This window comes from Aotus nancymaae, unplaced genomic scaffold, assembly GCF_030222135.1.
Source record: "Aotus nancymaae isolate 86718 unplaced genomic scaffold, 86718_ANA_hifiasm-v0.15.2.pri h1tg000043l, whole genome shotgun sequence".
Taxonomy (NCBI): domain Eukaryota; kingdom Metazoa; phylum Chordata; class Mammalia; order Primates; family Aotidae; genus Aotus; species Aotus nancymaae.
In genome coordinates, this window is record NW_026988457.1 from 9,808,266 (window position 1) to 9,826,628 (window position 18,363).

Sequence of the window (18,363 nt, forward strand, 5' to 3'; positions counted from 1 at the left end):
CAAATGTTAGGGAAAAAAACAGTACTAACTCGTAAGTAGCTAAAAGAAGTTTAGCTTGGGAGCCGGGCGGAGTGACTCATGTCTATAATTTCAGCACTTTGGGAGGCTGAGGCGGGCGGATCATGAGGTGAAGAGATCAAGACCATCCTGGCCAACATGATGAAACTCCATTTCATATTTTAATACAATTTTTGTATTAAAAATACAAAAATTGGCCAGGCATGGTGGTGTGAACCTGTAATCCCAGCTACTCGGGAGGCTGAGGCAGGAGAATTGCTTGAGCCCAGGAAGCAGTGAGCCAACCACTGCACTCCAGCCTGGTGACAGAGTGAGACCCTACCTCAAAAAATAAAATAAAATAAAATAAAATAAGGAAGTTTAGAATGGTTGAAGTATAGTGTGAGAGAATGATACTGAGAAGTGATGCTGGTACCAGAAACCAAGCCCTGCAAGACTGTAAATGAAAGAGAGAAATGAGCTCATTTGCCTTTCGGACACAACTTGTCTTTCAGGCTTTTGTCATCACTTAAAAACCTTGTGTTTTCGCCGATAAATAGGTCTTCTCTCATGGTTTTAAAAATAGCACGTGATAATATTTCAGTAGGTAAAATAACTAGTGGAGAAATTTATTTGACTAAACTCAAATGGCTCCACTATATTTAATTGTTCCATGATACACAGTTAGATAAAAACATTTGCTAAGTTATAGGTATAGTGTGATAAAATTCTTGACAAAAATGATAACAAAACCATAACCTGTATATATGCATGTATATTTATATATTAATACATTTGTAAAGGCAAAGGAAACATGGAAAACAGTAAATTATCACCATTGGTTCCATTAGGAGATTAGAAATCAAGGAGAGATTGCAGACTTTAGTAGAGCTACATAAAGTTTTTTGAGTAATTAAATACAGAATTTTCTACCTTTGTAATTCAGATGATGGAAATACATGAGTTGACTGAAACAAATACAAATGTTCCTGAGCAGCACTGTCCAACAGATATGTATTGCAAGGCACAAATGCAAGCCACATACACATTTTTCAATTTTCTAGTAGCCACATTGAAAAAGGAAAAAGAAACATAAAACTCATTTACCTAGTATGTTTTAAATCAACACTTCCTAAATACTATCAGTTCAATATGTAGCCAATATAAAATATTCATGAGCTAGTTTACATTATTTTCATACTGTCTCAGAAATCTGGTGTATGTTTTACACTTACAGCACATCTTAATTCAGACTTGCCACACTTACAAGTGATCAATAGCCGTATGTGGTTAGGAGCTACCTTATTGAACAGTGCAGCACAAAAGGAAATAAATGGTTTTGCTACTGGTGAATATCACTTCCAGAGATATCTTTACTGTCAGCCTAGTAACGGTGTGGCTGTATCCAGGCTTGGTCCCATTGTCCCAATCTTAGTTCAGCTTTACATTGTTCATCTCTATCATTTTTCAGTTGAGAAGTTTTGATATTATTTAATAGATTTTATTATTACCAATATGCATATAGGTTATAAAATCTAAACTTTCAGGGAAAATGAACAGTGTATTCTCTGAAAGCAGTAAGAAACTAGCTTTTAAAAAATTCTCTTAACATAACTTTGTAGAAAAACAAAATATAATATGGTATCAATTCTGAATTTTAACTTGAATGTTTGGACAACTTCCACAAGGGCAAAGAAGACAAAATATTCCCCAAATAAAAAGTCAGTAATCAAGGCATTTATAATGTGATGTCTCATTCAAATATCTAGTTGAGGAGGTTTTTAAGCCCTAATTTGACCAACAAATACCTGGGTAAATTGAGATAATTTCCATAAATCCCCTGAGCTTTATTTTCCCCAGTTATCTATGGTGAACTTATTTAACATGGTTCTAAAATTTAAATTTTAAAAGGCGTGTGATAACACTGTATAAATAAAATGCCTTTTCAGACATTGTAAAATTATTAGAATAATGGTTTTGATGCTGACTTGAAGATGAATGCCAGCAATATTAAATTTCTAAATTCTATGGTTAGTTTTAGGTCTGAATTTTGGATAATACACGGAAAGAAAAATATATATAATAAAAAACAGAATAAATAATTTTCAGAATGGTGAAGTATATTCAGAGTTCTGGCCTTCTGAAATCTGAGTTATTGTGAGCATATTTATAGGTCCACAATGGATGGCTCTTGCTAGGTTGAGTTTTAAGGACACTGAGCATGGAAGACAGCTGTATGGACCATAGAAGACAGCTAAATATACAATGCAAAAGGCCTAAGAATGGACAGATTTCAAAACTTGGTGGCTGCTCTTCAATAAAGAGCCATGAGACTGGAGAGTCATTTACTCAACTAAATCCCAGAGTTATCAAATGTTAGAAGAATATTTTCTTATGCCATTGTTACTTATATTTCCTCCATGTTTGCTAGAAAATTGACTTTGCTTCTTTGAGAATAGTATGGTAAGTCTACTATCCTTGACTTTTCATCAGTTTGTTTGATCACTAAAGTATTTCAAGTTTTTGTCTATGTCAAGGCAAGAAAGTATGTTTTTGCACTAGTTTAATTGCCAGCCAGTAAACAGAGTAACTAATTTAAGAATATTTGATACACAAATACCCAGCTCATGAAACAGATACATTCTGAGGATGTTTAGCACTTTGAAAAATTACTTCTCATTTTACAAAATAATTCACCACCATTTAAAAAAATATAGCCAATTTCCTTACTGAAGTTAATATAGATTTATTTCCACAGAAATTTTAAGGAAAACCTTTATTACAAATGATGAGGTACATCTTTATAGCATAATTTCTTATAAATGGGGCTTCCAAAATGTATCTGTGATAAACAAAGTGTTTTAAACTTACCCGCTAGTCTATTAAACTGAATTTTCAACACACTCCTTCACCCAACTCAGACACAAAATTTAAGAAAAATAAATTTTTTAGGATTAAGAGAGCATGAAAAACACGAAACATTATTTATGTAAATGAAGGTGGTTTCAAACTTCTCTGTAGCATTTAGAAATTTCTGTGGATAGAAATATGAATAGAAATAAAAACCCTGAAGTACTCACTTACAGACCTCAAATAAACAATATTTCTTTGCTTGCCATCCTGCTGTTGCTTTTTCTTATTATATCCCTACTGCTTATCTTCATTAATGCTACATAATATCACTACATATTTAGAATAGCATTCAATTCTGGTAATATTAGTAGCATCTGGTACCAATAACATCCAACACTTTGTTCATACTCATAAACACATCTGTTAGCAGCATCTGGGGGTTGTAAGAATCATCCTTTCCAGGACACTGAAAAGGAGGGTCTTACTTGCTCCAAATACATTCCTCTGTTACCATGATGTTCCCCTACAAAATGTCAGCACCTTAACCTCCGATGTAAATAAGCTACTGGGGGAAAAAAGTTTTGTTGCTTTTACTGTTGTTGGCATTGCTTGAAGGAACAGAGATAATTTGAAATTAAATTCTGGTAAAGTATGTAAAATGGCGAAGTGGAGTGTCCTTACTTTGGAAAAAAATAAAACAACAAGGCACAGGAGAGGCAAAGAGAAATTAACGGAAAATATATCAAATATGGAGAATAGGCCTATAATTTCTCTACTACTGTATGTGTGACTTAGAAAAATTGAATATTTTAGTAGATGCAGGATTTGCTCTGAGTCCTAATGTACTTGAGATAAAGGTGTTCTTGAAACAATGAATACATTCATTAGACTTGTGTTGCTCTAAACCTAACTGGCCCATTCCTAAATCCCTAGGACAAAACCAGGTTTAGAAGTAAGCAGGGGTTTAGTGTCTCTGGCTTTTCTGAAAATTAAAATCTAAAATTTCAAGTTGAGTTCAGAGATCACATACCAAATATGTTTTTAAAATCTAACTTTAATGTAATTTAGTATAAAAAAATCAAATACAGCACATTTTATATTTTGCACATTTCTCTTGCATTTCAAGAAGGGACACCTATGAAGCTTACCAAACTCATTCTCTCTCAAGGTATAGGACTTCAGAAGTGGCAATGGTAACCCCTGTATGTGTGTATTTTATAACTTGGTCTTTTTGTGTTCTGAAAGGCAGTACAATGTAGTGGTGATGGGAATGGCTCTGACAGACACATCACAGCTCCATCACTAGCTATGTAACCTTAGCCAGTTAGTGCTGGTCTCAGTTTTATCATCTGTAAAATGGGGATAAGAGCAGGAGCTACTTCAGAGTGTTGTTAAGAGCAGTACCCATATGTTAATAGCTATATAGGAATAGAATGGAGGCTGGCATTGCTGTTGCTGTTAATTCCTTATTTTTGATGTTTGGTAATCAGAAACTGAGTGCCATAATATTATGCAGTTTGGGGCCAGTGAAAAATCATATGCAATTTCTGAGTTTCACAGAGTAATTTTGAAATAAAATGAACTCAGCATTTTTCTATTTATTTGAAATAAATGCTAATTGTATGTGGTGAAGAAACTTCCTACAGTGGCTTAAATAGACACAAGCAATGTAATTTAAATTTTAAGTTTCTAGTACCGATATTTTGTAAATTGTGAACACTTTCCTTATAATAGTTCAGTGAATTATTATAAGCTAAATTACCTTGCAAACAATAGAAGAAAGAAACAAAAAATAAGAATGTTGTTCCTGTAGGCAAAACTATGTATCTATATCTGCTGACAAAATTAATAATACATTTTTGAGTGATTTTAATTTTAAAGAAATGCATACCAATTACTGATGAAAAAGGAGATTCCTAGGTTTTTGTACTTCTTTTTAGTTGATTACAATATTGCATTGATTGAAAGTACTGGAATTCAACTTTACTTAGATTTAAATTGTTAGAAGAAATTCACTTTCATTTGGATATTATTAGTATGCAATCATCTTGCTTGTTTAAGGTGCTTACAATATTATAGTTTATTATTTTTTCGATAACTGAGAAATTTTGCCATTTTTTGAAAATCAGTTATTCATAAAGACTCATATTTATACTGATAAGCAGTTGAATCTGAAATAGGTAATTTAAAAAAACTGGAGAAGCGAGTTTTTTTTCTGACAAATTGTCCTTAAAAATCATTAATCATCAGAATGTATTAAGACAAACACTTCTTTTACTTACTGAAAGGAAACCCTGGAAACCGAAAACCCTACAAAGTATTTCTGACGTTGAGGGAGTTTAGACGTGAACCCATGAGAAGACTTTTTTGCTTTAATTGTGTACAATAATTATTTACACGTCCTTAAGACATAATTTGGTAATATTTGTGTTTTAAAGCCAAACTGTAGGACTAGGTGAAAAGTCCTTGGTGAGTAACCCTCGCTAGAGACCCTAAAAAATTATGAAAAGTTATTAATATTTCAGCCACATTGGTTTTTCCACATTGGTTTTTGCATACAAAAATACCTATCTTAGGAGTCAACTACCACATGAAATAAATTGCATTTGTTTTAATTGAAAAAGATAGCTAAAATTTTTCTGTGGGTTATTGCAACAGTACAAGAATACAAGGTGCATTTATTTATTAACAAAAACAATTGAAAAACAAATTGTGAAAGCAAAAGCAGGCTACGAAACAAAAAGGTTTTTGATTGCCTTTGCCGTATTTAAACATGTTACAGGTTAATATGCCACAATTGATAAACGCTATAAAGTGTAAGTTAGCATTTGCTAATTTAATTTTAAACGTTTTCCCTCATCCAGAGCACTACAGAAAATACGTGTGTGTATGGTAAACGCTTCCTCCTTCAAGTATCACAATCTCGTTGTCACATAATCTTCGTGGGTGACTGTGTCTGGGAGGTTTAGATCATAGTCTATACTAGAGTCCTCTTCTTTTGCATGTTTCTCCTTTGGTATTATAGGAACCGTGTCCTCCACCACCACCTTCTCTGACTTGAATGGACACACTCTTTTGCCTACCTGTAACCCCAGTGTGTCCGTATTCCTTTCTCTATGGTCTACTAACACACACTGTTCACTGAGACCAGGAATGCTCAGGTCACCCCGTGAAGCTAATCCTCGAGATTCCAGTTGAATATTTCTCTCAAGTGGTCCTGCAGCCTGTTGACGAGCAACTTCTTCTGAAACAGAGAAGATTTGGTTTGTATTTTGCTCAGCAGCATTTTGTTTTGATCGTCTATGAAATAACCCAAAGTTTTTGATATCGGTCACAAAATTCACTTTTCTCTGCTTCTCCCTGTGTGGCTCCTGCACCACCAGGGCAGAGCCATTGCTTATGTTATGTCTTTCAGAGGCAATTGCTGCTGATCTCGGATGAATCAGGGTGGTTAAATCAAAAAGGCTGAAATTCTTTTTCTTGTCCTTGCTATTACCTTCGTTATCACTCTTTTCATCCGAGTCTGCCGAATTTGAAGACTCCTTCGAGGCATTTGCAGATTGTATTGTGGAAAGTTTGCTTCCTCTTAGTAATCCCAGAACTTCAAAGCGGAAACTGGAAATGTCTTGCTTTAGTTCCTACACAGAATTTAAAATGAAAAATTAGGTTATGACTTAAACATTTGGAAACATTTTCTTGTCTCATATATGAGTCAGAAATGTTTTTACTCCTTTTAACAACAAGGATTCTACTCGACTGTGGTTCTATTTAGAATTCCCAGTTCTCTCACGGATACTTGATGTCATTTTGGTGTCTCCTAATTTCCTTATTGCAGTTGGGAAGGACACTTCCTAAGACTGATGTAAAAAGAAACATGAGTTATCTTTGCCACCAAGATGCAGCTGAGTACATTGGGTTTCCTTGGGACTACAGTTTTGAAGACTTCCTCTCCAAATTATTCATCTGCTGGCAAGTTACCTGTCTCTGGGTTGCATTTTATAAGGTTTTTTTTTTTTTTTTTTTTTTTAATATTGGCACAGTTTTCTGTCCAAAGGGATATCTGAAAATTAAGTGAAGCCTAACTTTCTAAGAGTTGAATAGCTACTTTCAGTTGCTTATTCTCTTGAAGAGGACCTTCCCCCTACATCTGGGTCAGCCTCTACATCCTAAAAATTGCTTCCGATCTAACAACATTTCTTAGATTCATCCTTTTCCTCTGTCTTTTGGGGAAATTGAATTCTCAGTCTTAACCTGATGGCAGTCTTCTTGGTAGTTTCCTGCCCCAACCGATCTCCTAAAGCAACATGAATCATTTAACTTTACAATTTGAACTTTGTGGCTGTGAAGAAAATCTGGGCTTCTAGCCAATTTTCAACCTGTGCTTTAAGTGTTGTAATTTCTCTATCTTCTTACCTAACTCACTACTTCATTCTCATGTTCAAACCTGCTACTTTCTATGTTAAATATCTCCTGTAGATTTTATTTGTTTGTTTTTGCCTGTAAGATCTTATTGACCTTAATCATTCTTCCAAAATCTCGAAACACTCACATGACATAACTAAATTATTTTAAACGTGATTCAAGCACATGATATTTCACATATTCTACCTATTTCCTCTTACACATTGAAAAACTATCAAGGAGAAAGTTTATAAGTGTGTTAGTTACAATTAAACTCAAATTATAAATTCATCGCTATCAAAGTTTTGCAGAAGATGCAGCAAGTTTTTGTTGTTGTTAATGTGTTAGTTACTAAACGTTGCAGATTTTTAAATCAGGCTGAAATTTCAGTAACAGAAGCTCACTCTGGGATCAGGTAAGTCAGAATGCCATTAAGCACTAGGCTTTTCTCTGTATGTTTGAAAACAATTTATTTTGAGAAGAAATTTAACCACTTGCTTTTCTTCTCTTTTTACAGTTCCGTAGGGTTTCAATCAAAAAATCAGAGGGCACATAGGCTTGCTGGAACACACAGCAACATTCCAGCTCTGATTTTAATTGTGCTCATCTGGATCCGTATTCTGATTCTGCACAATCTGCCTTTTGTAACAAAGATGAAAATGGTTACCTTAAAGTTCTCTTCGGTCAGGCCTTCTTCAGTTTTAGCATCTCTAATCATTGCAGCAACATATCGCTTCACGAGGTTCCTCATAACTTCCTGGGGCATTTTAGAACAGAGTATTGATATTCAATGTGTAAATAAATTTCTCTCCTGAGTCAGTTCTGAAGGGGGGACTGCATTTATTTTAATGAAAATTTCAAGACATAATACAAGGACAACTTACTTGATATTGGTGATGTCTTCTTAAATTATCAGCAGCTCGCCTCTGAAAAGGAAAAGGACATTTCCTTTCTGGTTATATGGTTATATTGCTATTCTAAAAAAAAAAATTAATGTTTTTTAATCAAGAATGTTTTTATTCTCATTTATTCAAAGTGGGAGTTTTACTAGGCAGTGGCCAATGGCTAAAGCATGCTTCACATGAATCAAAAGAATGAGTGAACAAAAACACTAAGGTGTGAGTATATAACCTTTATGACATTTAAAACAATAAGTTAACAATGACGGAACCGTTGTTCTCATACAGGATATAGGATGATGGAAAAGTAGTTAATTGGAGTTAATATACACTCAAAATCAGTTGAAATGATGCTAAGAGAAAGAGATAGGACATATTAAATAAAAACCTAAAGTCTTCATAAATATCAACATGGCAAGATTAAGAAGCTAGTTACATTATGTAACAGGTAACCAGAGACCTCATTAGTCACTGAACTCTCCAATATTCATTTCAATGATATACATAGTAAGAGGAGGTTCCTGTTTAAATAGATGGCTGGATTTAACAAAATAAATAAATAAAGGTTTCTGTTGAAACACTGCATTTATTAACTCATTTAAAAAAATTAAATGTGAGTCCCAGCTCATGTTTTGAAGACATCAGAATGGTCTGAGCGCAGAGGTGGGGTAAGCACAGAGCAGTGATTTTGGAGTGTAGACTAGAGAGATGGGTTGTTTAATGATTGAAAAAAAAAGCCCATTATGAGTTGAGCGAAATGATAAATGACATCAAAATTATATATTTGCAGATTCACAAGTATTCTACAGATATTAGGAAAAAAACCCAACATAATCCCAAATTTATGTATGTTGAATAAACATCAGCATTGATTCTTCAGGAAGAAAACTGGCCAAAATAATCTAAAATAAAAATATCTCTATAATAATGGAATTACTTTGGTAAATTGTGAGAAAGCAAAAGTAATAATATATTTTGGGTTTAAAATGAGGTTTTTGATCTTGTTCCTTAATAAATAATCATAGGCTGATAAAATAGAATATTGAAAAGAACTGTGCCTGTATCACTGTGAAATGATATTTCAAATATTAAATAATTTAAAAGAAACTCTTTTCTTCTCTTCAGAGAAATAGAAGAAAATGCTATATTCACTGGCCATAAGGACGCAACTGTCTTTCGTGGTTAGCAGTGACTTGCAGGAACAGATAAGACAATGCTTAGCTTCCTAAAGGTCACTGATTATTTTGAATATCATTCGCTTTTGCAAGAGAAATAAATTTTGAGAAAAACATTTAAAATAGGATTAAGCCATCAATTTAAAAACTCAGAAATTTGAAGCAACACAAATGTAGAGCATCTTGAAAAAAGTATAGCATGGGAATTTTATGACTGGGCCACCAGATGGAGGTGTCTGACTCATATCGAGACACAGCTCAGCTGAAACATAAGACAAACAGCACTTCTAGAAGGAAACACACAGTCTTCTGAATCTCCTTAAATTTACTTAAACTAAAATACTAGAGTGAATCATACATCAATTTCTTTAACATTCTCACCATAAATACTATATCAGAGATCTGATTTTAATTATTTGAGTAGCTAGAGACTCTTAATTTAATATAGAAAGAATTTAGTTTCCTTAATTTTTATTGTTTTGGGGTTCTATAGCATTTCACTACCGTGTTTTAGAATCCTATCCTTCTAAATTCCAATAAAGAAATTTTCAACAAAGAGCAGTTAGAAGTCAGGATTTTAAATTTCTTTAACATCAAATTAAAATTAGGGATAACAGAATCAGAAAGTTATGACTAATAAGTGAAAATTATCATGATATATTTTAGTATTAAAATGAACACAAACTGTCTTTCCTTCAGTAGAATCTTACTCATCCAAAGTCAAAAATTTTTGATGCAAATGTAAAAAGACTACATTTTAAACAACAATTCTAGGTCAATTTTCTTGGGAAAAAATTTAAAAAATCAAAATAGCTTGTCAAAAAGAGAGAGAAACACTAAAAATGTTCACTGTGGTAACTTTCAGGTGTTATTCAGTTTCTATAGCCCAGGTTTAAGACTAAGTTAATATAATTCATTGTTTTTGCCAACCAATTATTTTCCAAAATTTTGTGGTAGTATCACAAAACAATTTTTTAGTTTTATGAAATTTTATCAGGCAATGAACTTCAACATCCAGGCTAGAAAAATAGGAATGGGTGAAGTTAACCATCTTCTGAACCTGAAACCTAAAAATGAATGCAGTGCACTCACCAAATGATGAACGCTAAATTATGCAGTTCATAGAGCTCGCTTCTGTTTAATCTCTGTTTCCCTGGTTAGCATGACAGAATAGGTTGTTTAGTGATCATTACCATTATGCCCTCCAGTTCCTACTTTCTGGGATAAAGTGTGGTGTGATATTAAGAACATGGTCCCAGGGGTTACAGCTGGGTTTGAAGCTGACTGTGCCTAGTCATGGGGTTTAACTCTGAAACCCTCCCTCTTCCCTGATTTTTTATTTTGCAAGGTGAAGATAAACTCCATGGGTAATTTTGAAGATGACATGAGATAAGAGATTTATGGCATCTGTGGCTAACTAATGTTAGTTTGTGTCCTCTGCATGTTTTTTCTTTTTGATTAATAATATGATTTAACAGCCTTTTAAAATATCTTGATTCTCAAAGCTTGTGCATAGTAGGACACATATTATTATTACCTCTGAGAAAGTAAAGTAATATACTTAGATTTAACTGTGTCTCTAAATCATTTTGATGGCAATTCACGCTTCTGAAGAGCATTTCCTTCAGCTAAATCGTTAGATGCCTTCAGCTTTGGCAGTAGAGGTGTTTAGAGGTAGGAAACTTGCATGTAAGTGATAGAGTACGGGGATAGTTCTGGTAAAATTGGATGGATGTGACCCAAACTCTGTAGGCAGTCATCTTTTGGGGTAGCCCAAAAGTTTTATGAACTTTTCTGAATGACACTGAATTTTTGCTATGACCCTAATGAGATAGCCATATGTGAGCATTGATACAGAAACTCAAAGGAAAATTCAGAGGTCATGGCAAAAGGGAAGGCTGGCCAGGGGTTTCTGCCCAGGGGACCTGTGGAATGTACCTCCTACATCATGTTGCTACTGAAGAGCCACTCTGATTTGGTGTCTCTTTTGGTTGAGTTACAGAGCAGAGTCTCCAGGCCTGGGGGTGAGAGTTTTTCCTTCGCCTTTGTCTCTGGCTGAGCTCAGGGATATTTCTCTCTTCAGGGATTCAGATAATTTTCATGGGTTGAGGCAAGGAGAAGTCTACTTCTATGGAATGCAAGATATTGGGGAAGCTGGTTATCTACCTCAGATCTCAGTTTTTTCAGTATGGAAACCATGAGTTGAGAGAAATTGTTTACATTCTTGGTGCCAGGCAATTGAAGGGAAGGGCATCCTGGATATGGAAATGTGATTCTTTTACCATGTGCTTGAAGCTTTTCATTTATCTGCAACCCCTAAAATGGGCTTTGCCTCATATCTGAGCCCTGGGATGTTGCTGGTGATAATCCTGGCACTGTATATTTGGGTTTGGTTTTCCATGGGGTTGTGAGGGAGTAAAGCCAGCTTGTCTCAAGGCTCCATTTTGAAATTATAACTCTCTTAACTTGTAGGGCTAATTTAAGGTATATTTATTAAGCGACTACATGTGTATGGCAGTGGAGTGCAAGAAACCAGAGATGAATAAAGCACACTTTTGCCCTTAAATGGCTTATAGTCCAAAAGGTGGATTGCCAAGAACATGAATGACTACACATGAAGGCAAAATACAAAAGAAAACATGGGAAGTGCTGTAAGTGTGTTATTTGAATACAGGGAAGAAGAAGGTAACACTGTGCTAAAGAAAGAAGCCATAACAGACCTCATATAGAGAATGGGGTGTTAGATGGGACATGAAGGAATCATAGGATTTGGACAAGGGGAGGTGCACAGGTGTTCTAGACAATTGGAATAGGATAAGCAAATATTCTATGACTAGAAAGTGAGAGACACATTGTGAAGACTTCTGGCAGGACAGTTGCAAACTCTCTGCTACTGGGAATATACAGATTAGATTGCAGTGGGAAGTTAGCACAGACTCTTAATGTAGAATTGTAGATGGCACATGAATTCAGTGGTTACAGGCACCTGGGGATTTTGACTAGTTGAGTGACATGTGATGAAGTTTAATTTCACTGATAGTCATCTAGCAGCGGCATAAGGTGGGAATGAGACTTCCTAGCTTCTGGTGGTAGCTGTCAATTCTTGGAGTTCTTTTGCTTAAGTGCCTGTCTGCAATCTCACATGGTGTTTTTCTTGGGTCTCTTTGTCTTTACATGCCCATGTTCTTACAGGAATCTATTCCAGTGTAATCTCATGTTAACTAAGTATGTCTGCAAAGATCCTTTTCCCAAATAAGGTCACAATCTAAGTATGGGGGGAGGTTAGGAGTTCAACATATCTTTTTTGAAGGGGCGCACAATTCAATTCATAATATATGTACTCTTTGCAATATACATCACAATAATTTTTGGCAATTAGTGACACCATTAAATATTATACAATAGAACTACCGTCAGTGACATTTAGGATATTCATATCCTTTTATTCGGTAAAGATCAGCTGAGCTTCAAAGGGATTTTCTACCTTAAGAGAAGATGTATTTTCTTACAATTATCACTGGAAATGACCAAGAACAGGAGATCTGAATAATTTTTTATAAAAGTAATATAATGAAAGCCATTTCATTTAAAAATACCTACATGAGTATTTAGCTTTAATACCTAAGAAAATGAGTATTTAATTTTCTTTCAAGCCATTTGCATGTTAAACTTTGACAGAGTAATCTTTATTGACTAGGTGTTCACTAATTTTACTAAAAATAATAACTTAGGTAGAATTATAGCATGGTAGGCCTATGCTAGGAATAAAGAATTTCTCAGTAAATGAACTCATGTGTACAATGTCACATAGAAATTTCTGGAACTTGCATTTTGCAGCTATTTTTGAAAAACCTAAGTTGGTTGTGAGTGGTGTTTAAGACAGGAAAAATGGACCCTATGACAAATCAAGGACTTTTCTTCCTTAACTGAGTGTCTAGGAAAAATATTTTGGAAGAAGTGCTCTTTAAGTTGGCAATTGTCTTTGCAAACGATATCAGAAGTCACTAGACTGTGTGTGGAATGTTCCTTGGCAAGGTAGCTTTCAAGGCAGGAGCTGAGGGCATACCTGTGTGCCACATTGGCATAATTCACAGTTTGCAGGTTCCTCTTGATTTGGTTAGGACAAGACAGTGGTGCTGTTTGGATCAGAGAACTCATGTTAAAGGAAAAGACCATCTACTGAGAAACTGCTGCTACTGCAAGGAAACTCCAGGATTTCAACAGAAGTGTCAGGTTCCTTTGGAGCAGGGAAGATTTTGCAGCTCGAAAAGAGGGGTCTCTGGAGAGTGAGCTGTGACAGTTTCTCACTCCTACCTCCAGTTCTCTCCAGGTCCACTATGCGCAATGTCAGGTTCACTTCATGTAGCTAGTTCCCTGCCGTCAACTTTCAGTACCGTTTTCTCTCATTTCCACTCTGGCTTTGGTCTAGCAGTGAATTTTAAGCCCATGAATTATGCCTTTTAGTCTTTGCTTTGCTCCTTGAATTCCTTAAGCCATGCAGCTTACTGTGTTCTTCTGCTTTAATGAAAACTAAAAAGGCAAGGGGGCCATTCCAGGATGTGATTCCTTTACAAAAAAAAATTGCAGTTTGGCTTCTTTGCAGATGAGTCTACATATTGTTCTCTATGAACAGTCTTTCTCCACCTTTACAGTATACATCTGTTTACTGTTTTTCATGAAAACACTTTCTAAGCATATTAAAATCATTCATGTGAAATGCCTGAAAGTTGTATTGTCAAACCAAATATTCAGAAACTCACTCTTGAAATACCAAGAATATCAAGCAATTAATTTCTATATATCCCTACTGGGGAAATAAAGTTTTATCAAAAGGCCCTGCCAACAAATTTTACAGCAGTAATTTAGGAATCCGGAGATACTCACGAGTGAAAACTGTCATATCTGTAAGATTTGTCGTTAGGCCTACTGAGTGTCCTAAAGATTAGGGAACAATACATTTTGACTAATTGCCACTATAAATGAAGTCTGGGAGGCATGTTCTATGAGCATTTTTTCTTTAGTGATGATAGCTGTTGCTAATCTATTCACAGCTTCTAATTCATTTGCAGTGACTTAACTGGGCATATTTCTGTGGCAACTAGTCGGGATCAAATATTCCACCTGTATCTCAGGGCTGAGTGATACTCAGTGACCCTGCCAGAGATCATCATGCCTCCTGTTCTTCTCACCATGTGCTTGAGAGAAAACTAAAAAGTGGAAAACATAAAACTAAGGAAGTTAAAATATTTTTAGCGAAAAAACTAGTATTTTTTTGGTTCATATACAAACATATAAATGTAAACATTTTGATTAGAAACCTAGTCTGTGGCATTAAAAATGTTTCACATTAATTAAATGTTTTGGGGAAGGATTGTATTGTAATAGCATCTTCGTATTTGAATTAAACGGATCGGGACTTTTTGAACAACAGCATGAAGCATGGTTTTGTTTTAGATTAAAAAGCTCAGATATGCTATGTACCCACACAAATTAAAGATTAAAATAAACTAAAAAAAATACTGCAGAAGATACCAATACTTTCTGGAATAGAAATGTCTAGTTAAAGTTACAAACTGGAAATTTTTGTTAAAATGGTGATTCCTGACGATTCTTGTATGCTATAAAATTTAAGAACAAATGCTTTAATAACAAGAAGGGCATTTGCTGATAAAATGAGGTTAAACAAAACATTTGACAAGAAGTAATATCAAAAATCACAAGTTAGAGTGTGTTTCTTATTTGGGTAGGGTGTCTTTTTGGTGGGATTTTTATAATAGCTCAGAGACGAAGGCTCTCTCAATAATGGGTATGCTTTTTATTACAAATACTGTGCTCAATAATAAAGCATTTCTGTTTCATTTATGTTTTCCCCCATAAAGCAGTCAAGTGAAAGATTAATTTACCTGGAACTCCCAATCACCCATTAAAGGAAGTCCAAAGTCACAAAGAAATATGAGTTAATGAGTTTTCAGAGCTAGTTGTATCAGTATTACTGGGAAGCCATAAATAGCACGATAAGATTGCCAATAATGGGCTCCTACAGAGTGGCCAATGTAGCAACCCTGAAGAGCGCTGGTTTCCCAGGCATTTCCTGGGAACGTGAATGGAATGAGCACCAGGGTGACCTTTACGCAAAGGCTGGGTGACGAGTGTCAGTAAGTGAACTACAAATGGGAAGATCAGAGAAAATACTGCAAAGAATGAAGTCACTTCCAGTGTAGCTTTAATTATCTGCTTCAAAAATGCGGCATAAAGATGAGCAGGTTGAGGATAAGAAGCAGAAGGTAAACTAGCTTGGTAAATAAGGGATTCGAAATACAGGAGTCTAAGAGGCAACTGAAAACAATGAGGGTAGGATCTGCAAAGGCTGCTGAGAACTATCAAAAGACACAATGGGGAAGGTATTGCTGCATGTTTACCAGACTTCTCAGGGCAATAAGGGAGGGCAATGGAAAGCAGTTTGGATTGGGAAACAGAAGACACAGTATTTTTCGCCTGCTCTGTCTTAAGGAGACCCTGATAAAATGGGCAAAGTAAACAGGTTCTCTTTCAAAAGAAATGGTTGAGCTCAGGCAGAGGAGCATCACACACTGGGGGCAGTTGGGGGTGGGCAGGGGAGAGACAGCGGGGAGTGGGGAGGGAGGGGAGGATAGGGAGGGATAATATGGGGGGAAATGCCAGATATAGTATGCACCTAAAGTAAAATAAATAAATTAAAAAAAACACACACACACAACTTACAGTTATCCCCAAAAAAAAAAAAAAAAAAAAAAAAGAAATGGTTGAGCTAAATGTTATCTAAGGTCCCTTTGGCAGATAATGGTATATTCTAAACCATGCATTAGTTTCACAAAGCGACTGTCACTGTTCCTTAAACGTCACCCTTTAATTAATAGTTATTTGTGTATCTCATTGTCTTTGTACGTTCATGTAATGAACTATCAGGATGATTAATCAAGTTGAAATAAATTCACAGAAAAATTAATTACTTTTTGACATTATTTTCTCAGTTAACTCCTCTTAATAATGCAACCATCTTAATTTATATCTCATTTATCTCACACTTTAATAAGCAAGAGCTTCTTTACAAATGATACCTATTTTCATATAAGCAAAAAATGTATAAAACTCAACTAAGAGTATACATCTCAAAATAATATGTCCTTCTCATTCTGGAATTGCAGTACGGAGAAAGAGTAACTTTAGACAGCACTGATGTTGACTGGGCTGGTACTCACCCAAGGCTCTAGATTGGTGGAAAAGAGAAACATGACTCAGAATATTTTTATGTTTGGCATGCATTCCAAAAGCATCCAAATACCCATTGTTGAATGTTAGTAAAATTTTCACAGTGAAGGAAAAATAAATGGTTTGAGATTCTGATTAGTTTCAAATTCTCTTGCTGTGCATCAGCTTGGAGCAAAAAATTCAAATTTAGAGATAGACACATAAAAGAAATCTGTGGGGTTTTTTTTTAGACCAGTAATATATAGCAAATAAGACTATTTAACTCTGAAAATGAATCATTATTTTAATAGAAAAGCCAATTGACTGAGAGCTTCTTTTTGCTTCTAAAAAATGATGGCAACATAATCCTACCCGTGAGTCAACAGTGAGAGGATAGGAGGGAGGTTTGGAAGTCAAGTTTTTTATGTGGTTCTCCATTCTTTTTGTTGTCAGTACAGATGGATCTCTTAAAACATCAGAGCAGGACCCTGTGCCTAGTTACAAGTTTCCTGTTATCTTAAAAACCAAGATTCTCTCTGCCATTGCCTAAAATTAAAATATGAAAGACGTATTTCTTTGATGAATAGGTACTTTTTTTGGCCCAAAAGCTCCTTTTAAATCAAACTGCTCTTATAAAAGGTAGCATATTATGACAGTATTAATCATCACTATCTTTTCAGAGATCGATTAAAAAATGCTTATAAATTTAAGAATGAGATGGCACAAAGGATAAGTATATTTGATCTGGAAAGGAGTCAGCTGCAGGCTGGCTTCCCTGAAACCTTGTCCTGTTTACCCCAAGGGAAGCATTAAATAGTTCTTGCATTTTTCTCATAGCCTCTTGCATGTGACTATATTATAACGTTAAATATACTACCTAACATATCTATTTTTATTTCTGTATCTCTCACATTAAAGTTGGTGCCCTCAAAGATGGAACCCATGCCTTCATACCTCTTCCCATTGCTCAAATTCTAGCTCTGTTACTAGCAAGGGGAACACAGGCAGTAATTGCTTCTTAAATCTAAGTCATTACATTTATTTGAAAAATTTTAACACAAAACTCAAATATCTGGAGTAAAATAAATTCACTCCTTTCTAAGGTCATTGATAAAGTTCATAAATTAGTATGAGGATGGCAGGATAAGGCTTTGTCATAATCTGACTTTGGTTTCTAAGATACGTTCCCAAACTGTAGTCCCCCAAGTCTACGGTTAATAGTTTATGGGAGACAATATAACTGCATCTCCTAATCACCTCTTTGTAACATTTACTTGCCAGTCAATTTCTCTTTAGAATTAGAGTTGTTACTGATATGAGAGGGAGATCCATGCCACTGTCAGTAGGAGAAAGCTCCATTTGGTGCTGATGACAATGCCTGGTGGACAATGAAGTTAAAACGTGGGAAGGATCTCTTAGGGCATAGCAGTCACAATCCATGTTAAAGAAAATTGAAAACAAATTAATATTTTTGGGGTTTTAATTAATATCTAATATTACTTGGTAATTCTAATGTAACAACATTTTTAAATACTTCCAAAGCAATGTCTCTGAGAAGATCAAAGTGACTAATGAATATGAGCATCATAATTCCCAAAACATCACTATGAAAACTTTCGAAAATAGGACACAAAGTGAGAAAGGCGTGAAGAATGACTTGTCTTATGTCAATGGTATGGCTGGACCAAAAGGTTAACATAATGTATCTTCTGCTGGAATTTTTTGAAACCTTGATTTCCAAAATAAAGAAAGGGAAATATCATCTTCCAGTTTACCAGGAGCATGGTTCTGAGCAGTTGTCTCTCTCTCTC

General features: G+C 35.0%; 1 protein-coding gene across 3 annotated transcripts in view; it reads right to left on the reverse strand.

Annotated features, from left to right (window-relative positions):
• Positions 1-731: 731 nt before the first annotated feature.
• Positions 732-18,363, reverse strand: part of TRPC4 (transient receptor potential cation channel subfamily C member 4) — a 216,182-nt gene continuing 198,550 nt past the window's right edge. The window contains exons 9-12 of one of the 3 annotated variants that reach the window (XM_021672834.2): positions 8,136-8,177; positions 7,919-8,008; positions 6,347-6,488; positions 732-6,091 (exon numbers count right to left, since the gene is read on the reverse strand). In XM_021672834.2, the coding sequence (XP_021528509.1) occupies positions 5,766-6,091; positions 6,347-6,488; positions 7,919-8,008; positions 8,136-8,177 (600 nt within the window). In that variant the 3' untranslated portion in view covers positions 732-5,765. Of the gene's footprint in view, positions 6,489-7,918; positions 8,009-8,135; positions 8,178-18,363 lie in introns of all 3 variants that reach the window. The other 2 variants (XM_012469835.2, XM_012469833.3) reach the window with 2 other exon arrangements.